Source organism: Triticum dicoccoides, chromosome 6B, assembly GCF_002162155.2.
Source record: "Triticum dicoccoides isolate Atlit2015 ecotype Zavitan chromosome 6B, WEW_v2.0, whole genome shotgun sequence".
NCBI lineage: Eukaryota > Viridiplantae > Streptophyta > Magnoliopsida > Poales > Poaceae > Triticum > Triticum dicoccoides.
The window spans coordinates 551,808,640-551,815,008 of NC_041391.1; the positions used below are offsets into that span (position 1 = coordinate 551,808,640).

The 6,369-nt window shown below is 52.9% G+C and overlaps 1 protein-coding gene and 1 non-coding gene across 2 annotated transcripts; both read left to right on the forward strand.

Annotated features, from left to right (window-relative positions):
* The first annotated feature begins 501 nt into the window (after window positions 1–501).
* On the forward strand, window positions 502–2,269 carry LOC119322642 (cysteine protease XCP1-like). The gene is made up of 4 exons (XM_037596132.1): window positions 502–1,122; window positions 1,227–1,462; window positions 1,587–1,727; window positions 1,847–2,269. Exons 1-4 carry the CDS (start codon window positions 660–662, stop codon window positions 2,084–2,086), a joined length of 1,080 nt encoding a protein of 359 aa, XP_037452029.1. The 5' UTR covers window positions 502–659; the 3' UTR covers window positions 2,087–2,269.
* A 186-nt stretch (window positions 2,270–2,455) lies between these two features.
* On the forward strand, window positions 2,456–2,527 carry TRNAQ-CUG. Its single transcript has one exon. It is a non-coding gene; the product is annotated as a tRNA-Gln (tRNA).
* Window positions 2,528–6,369: the final 3,842 nt, after the last annotated feature.

Below are 6,369 nucleotides of genomic sequence, written 5' to 3' on the forward strand. Positions count from 1 at the left end.
AGATTGTCTACAAGTTTAAATAAAATCTCAAATATGGGGTAATTGCCCTAGTACCCTTAATGATAAGTGATCCGAAATAACATGAAAAGCTGGTGCCCCTTTTGTCAAGAATGGGCACATTTAGGTTCAATTTCACCTGATATTTCCCTATTCTGCAAGCCAATGGACATGTGCACCAAACTCGAACAGGAAAGAAGAAGAAAAAAATAGCAAGTAGTTTGATACCATCACATTATAGAATGGCATGAGGTACATCTGTTTGGTGAAGACTTAAGGAGATGAGCAAAGATACTTGCCCATCCTTGTAAATAACCAATTCTGCAGCGAGCTGCTTCGTCTAGCCGAACAAGTTACCTCCAGTCGGTCGGTGTGCAAGGCTGCAAGCATCGGCTACTCACTATTCTAATGCATGCGCTGCTACCTAAACCAAAGATTTAAACATGAGCAAGAGCAGAGCATACCTGCAAGGCTAAAACCGCATCTTCCTCCTCATAAATCTTCAGCCACAAGGGCCATATCAGGTGAGATGGGATGAATCGCTTGCTTGCAAGAAACATGCATGGCTAGCTAGCGATCGATCAGTGTATATATATAAAGGTGTCCATTTGTTTCCGGCAGTCCCATGATGGACAAGAAGCGGTGCTGATTAATCCGTCGCCATGGATTCAGAGCTCTCGATAGCGTTCTTCTTGTTGATAGTTTTTGCAGCGTGTTGTTGCTCTTCTTCGGGTACCCACCATGACCCCTCGGTCGTTGGGTACTCGCAGGAGGACATCGCGCTGCCGAGCGGGATTCATGATCTCTTCAGCTCGTGGTCGGTGAAGCACAGCAAGGTCTACGTGACCCCGAAGGAGAAGGTGCGGAGGTACGAGGTGTTCCGGCAGAACCTGAAGCACATCGTGGAGACCAACAGGAGGAACGGGAGCTACTGGCTGGGCCTGAACCAGTTCGCCGACGTCGCCCACGACGAGTTCAAGGCCGGCTACCTTGGGCTGAGCACAGGCGGGCGGCCGCACGCTCCGACGACGGCGTTCCGGTACGAGGCCGCCGTGGACCTGCCCTGGGAGGTGGACTGGAGGAAGAAGGGGGCCGTGACGCCGGTCAAGAACCAGGGAAAATGCGGTATGGAGACAAGGCAATCTCTGAACATTGCATTGCACATCCATGATCCATCTCAGGATTTCAGCTAGCGCATTGCGCACCATGTATCTGAAATCGTATTGCAGGAAGCTGCTGGGCCTTCTCGACTGTGGCGGCGGTGGAAGGGATAAACCAGATCGTGACGGGCAGGCTGGAGTCGCTGTCGGAGCAGGAGCTGATGGACTGCGACAGCACCTTCGATCACGGCTGCGGAGGGGGCCTCATGGACTTCGCCTACGCCTACATAGTGGGCAACCAGGGGATCCACACCGACGGCGACTACCCCTACCTCATGGAGGAGGGCGACTGCAAGGAGAAGCAGGTTGGCACTTGGCACAGGGAACAACAAGCTAACGAATTCTTCAGATGAAGTTCAGTTGCAAACGCATTTTCTTGCTCTAATCTGATGGACATTGATTGCTTTGATTTGTTGATCTCGTGCTTAGCCCCACTCCAAGGTCGTCACCATCAGCGGCTACGAGGACGTGCCGGAGAACAGCGAGGTGAGCCTGCTGAAGGCGCTGGCGCACCAGCCCGTCAGCGTGGGCATCGCTGTGGGGAGCAGAGACTTCCAGTTCTACAAAGGGGTAAAAGAAATGATCAAGTGCTATTTACCATGATACTAGAACAAATGATACAAAATGGTCAAGTGTTATTTACCCTGGTAATTATCTCATCTGTGGGTGGGTGTGTGGCTTGACTGCAGGGGGTGTTTGAAGGAACGTGTGGCACTCAGCTGGACCATGCGCTGACGGCCGTCGGATACGGCTCATCCAACGGCCAGGACTACATCATCATGAAGAACTCGTGGGGCGGGGGCTGGGGCGAGCAAGGGTATATCAGGATCAAGAGGGGCACTGGGAGGCCCGAGGGCGTCTGCGACATCTACAAGATTGCCTCTTACCCTATCAAGAACAACAGAACGGGTTGGGGGTGGGGGGCCTGATTTTGTCGACGGCATAAATGTCACTGAAACTCATTGTTCGTTCATTGCAAGTGCTAGCACGTGGATGCAACATCGCCTTTCTTTTTGTTGAACACGAAGCAACAGCAGTCAAACAAGTTAGGCGGTCTGTAAAATATTTGGCTCCGGTGAGAAAATCTGGTTGTTCGACGGCAATTCAGTTCAGTTGTTGTATTTCTCTTCTGTTTTCGGCAAAACACAGTGGGGAAAGGGCAGGGGGCAATGTCGATTGAGTCTGTCGGATCCAGACATCCATGTGTGACTGACACCGCCGTCCAGGGCATCAGGAGGCAAATAGGACAGGACGGAATGAAAAGATAAATACGTGATTACTCTGAACTCATCAGGAAAGGTCCTATGGTCTAGTGGTTAGGACATTGGACTCTGAATCCAGTAACCCGAGTTCAAGTCTCGGTAGGACCTTATTATTTTTTATTTCCTATTTTTGCATAGGACTACTTCTTGCATGGTAATTGCTGAGGTATTTGAGCCGAGCAGCCCAAAACCTATCGTGTACTACAAAAATATGTTATTTTTTGTCAAGAAGAGAGTTACAAAAATACGAGCACATCCACCATCTTCGGGCCATCCTGGAGCCTAGACAGAGCTCGCCCGCTACAACGTTTCTTAAGTGATCCAGAAGGAGAGATGAAAGGAGAAGCTTGCATTTGCACGAGTCTAGTCCTTTATCACCTGCATGATTCCTTTTCTTTTTTCTGAGAGAAACTTCCGACCTATTCATAATCAATCATAGCAGTACAAAAACACCCCATGTAATAAAAATTAAAACAATATTCATTGACCACCTAGCAGCGATTACAAGCATTAAAGCGAGCCGAAGACATGCTGCCATCTTTGCTCCTCCCTAACCGGAGCTGGGCAGACCTTGTTGTTGTAGACAGCCGGAAAATCGTCATGCTAAGACCCCAAAAGATGGCGCGCCATATCAACAACCATCGCCGATGAAGAGGGTTATAGATCGGAAGGATCAAACCTACAACCACACGAGCGAAGACGAACAAAAACTGGGTTCAAATAGATCCTCCCAAAGGAAATATGCCTTAAAGGCAATAATAAAGTTGTTATTTTATATTTCCTTATACCATGATAAATGTTTATTATTCATACTAGAATTGTATTAACCGGAAACTTGATGCATGTGTGAATACATAGACAAAAACCGTGTCCCTAGTATGCCTCTTCTTGACTAGCTCGTTGATCAAAGATGATTAAGTTTTCTAGCCATGGACATGTGTTGTCATTTGATCAACGGGATCACATCATTTTTTTGAAGCAACCATATATTTCATTAGACAAACTGTCTACAGAGATTACACATATGATTACCATACGAGACACAAATGCTTGTCAAGCAACTTTGCACAAAGAATTTCACAAGATGTGAAACTACTATCCCATCCTTGCAGAAACTCATGCCTCGCCGAAACATAGTCCACAAACATCCTCCGCCTCCACCATGGCAACGCCAAAAAGATGAGAACAGTCGCCATACCAAGATCTAGGAGAGCACCATCACATACAAAAATGCTTTTTGAGCCGTTGAAGCGAGTCGCCGCAAGCGACAAGACCGAGTCTTTGTGGCACGTAGGCCGGGGATCTTTCCCGTGGTCACCAGATCTCGACGCCGTCAACTTCATCCGATGTAGTCGAAGAAGAGGAACATCGCCGCCTGCCATCATCCACACACCCAACTGCAAGACAATAAACACAACTACAGCAACCGACACAACCGTCACCCGCGAGAGCGCCATCGGCCGACCACCAGACACGAACCTCGCCGGATCCAGAGATCGACGAGAAGACCGGGCCACCTGCCCCCCGACGCCACCAGTTGCAGCGACGACGAGATGGAGGAAGATCAGAGGCAAATTATTTTGACGCGGTGCTACCTCTTGAGCATGCGTTGGTTTTCCCTTGAAGAGGAAAGGGTGATGCAACAAAGTAGCGTAAGTATTTCCCTCAGTTTTGGAGAACCAAGTTATCAATCCAGTAGGAGGCTACACGCAAATCCCTTGTACCTGCACAAACAAATAAGAACCTTGCAACCAACGCGATAAAGGGGTTGTCAATCCCTTCATGGCCACTTGCAAAAGTGAGATATGATAGAGATAATAAGATAAATATTTTTGGTATTTTTATGATATAGATTGGAAAGTAAAGATTGCAAAATAAAGTAGATCGAAAACTTATATGAAGGAAAATAGACCCGGGGCCATATGTTTCACTAGTGGCTTCTCCCAAGATAGCATAATTATTACTATGGGTGTCAGCGTTCTGGGAACGGGGGTCCCCAGACTTGCCTGCCTGCGGCCTACGGCGTGGCTCAAGTGGGGGCCCAATGCAGCCCAGCTTCATCAGCTCAAGCTCAAGACCCTCGCGAGGGGCCAAGCCTCGCGGAGCGGACGACAGGGAGCTTCCTCAGGAGCAGCCTCCTCAGGCAGGCTCGCGAGGAGGCGGAGAGATCAAGGCAGGGCACCTCCCGAGGGGCCCGTGACGCAAGCCATGACGATCGAGGACCAGGCGGGCGCCGACCTGCGCAGTGTCCTTGTTTCCCTTTCGGTGCAAAGGGGGCAAGCACAGGCCAAGGCATCAGGCAAAGGTTACTGTTTCGGTGCAACAAGACCAAGACCAGCAGAACGGCAGGATGGAGATCATCGTGGAGCCCAGGGTGGCGTCACCGTCAGAGCCTTTGGCAGCCGAAGACCAACTTTAGTCAAGATAAGTGTACCAGATGTTCCCTTCAAAATGGCCAATTGTTGGCGCCCTTCCCGCTCATTATTTGGGGAGAGGCCCAGGGCCTCCGCCTATAAATAGGACTAGCCACCCACGGGGTAGAGGCATCTAGATCATCGAGAGATCAACCAGAGAGAGAGAGAAGGGCGCTAACAATTGGTAGGGGAGAGATCTTCGTGCGCACCCAGTGTTCGAACCTCAAGGGTCTATCGGAACCCGAAATCCGACATTTGGCGCGCCAGGTAGGGGTGCGCCGGAATCTTTCTTCTGCTACTCGTGTCTGATCTTCCGCCGTGACCATGGCTAACGCTCGCCGAGCCCGAGCCGAGCGTCGGGCTGCTCTCGCCACCCGCGTCGCCCAGACGGCACCCGTCGGCGGACGCCCCCGTCGTTCTCCGTCGCCTGCCACCAACGCCGCCACCGGCCCGGCGGGGAACGAGCAGCAGGCCTCGTCCCTGCACCCTTCAGTGCGGCGTGATGGCCGCACCGCCACCCCGTCACTGACTCCAGCCGGTTCGTCGTCCCACGCCCATCGCGCCCCCACGGACGCGCATGCCGCACTGCTCCTGGCGCGGGAGCTCCTGCACTACCGCCCCGTCGACGACCTCTACGAGGATTGGCTCGCCCGCATCACCGAGCTCGTCAGCGCCGCAGGAGGCTCTCCCATGCCATCCCTCTCGCTGCCTCACCCTCCATCCAACGCAGGAGGCGAGGAGCAGGAGGTGCCTCCTCCACCTCCTCCCCAAGAAGGCGCCTTGGCTCCAAGGCGCGCGGCCCCAGGTCGAGACCCGCCGCTTCTGGCGCTGCGCGACAAGAAAGGAGCTGCCAAGAGATCCCTCGCCCCCAAGAAGGTGCTCGCATGCTCCCAGCACCGGTGCGCCATGACCGCATCCCTGCACCGCCACGTCAAGACCCAGCATTGCCCCAGGCAGCGGCGCATGGGAATCCCCAGGAGCAGGCCCCACCTCAGCAGAGAGCTCCGGTGGCCACTGCAGGCTGCCGCGTTTTCACCTCCGAGCTGCATAGCGTCGCGTGGCCTGGCAAGTTCAAGCCAGACCTGCCTCCCCGCTACGACGGCACTGCGGACCCCGCGGAGTTCCTCCAGCTCTACGAGTTGGGCATCGAGGCCGCCAACGGGGACGAGAAGGTCATGGCGAATTGGTTTCCCATGGCACTCAAGGACAGTGCCCGCACCTGGCTCCTGAACCTAGCCCCAGGCACAATCTCCTCCTGGGAGGAGATGCGCACCCACTTCATCGCCAACTTCCAAGGTACTCGCGACCGGCCCCTGGCCATGAGCGACCTGCGCCGCATCAAGCAACAGCCGGGAGAGACTCTGCAGAAGTACATGCAGCACTTTAACAACGCCCGCCTCAAGATTCCCAAGGTGACTGAGGAGGCCATCATTTCAGCCTTCTCCGACGGTGTGCGTGACATCAAGATGAAAGAGGAGCTAGCAATCCGTGAAGACCTGTGCACATCGCTGGAGCTGTTCAACCTGGCTACCAAGT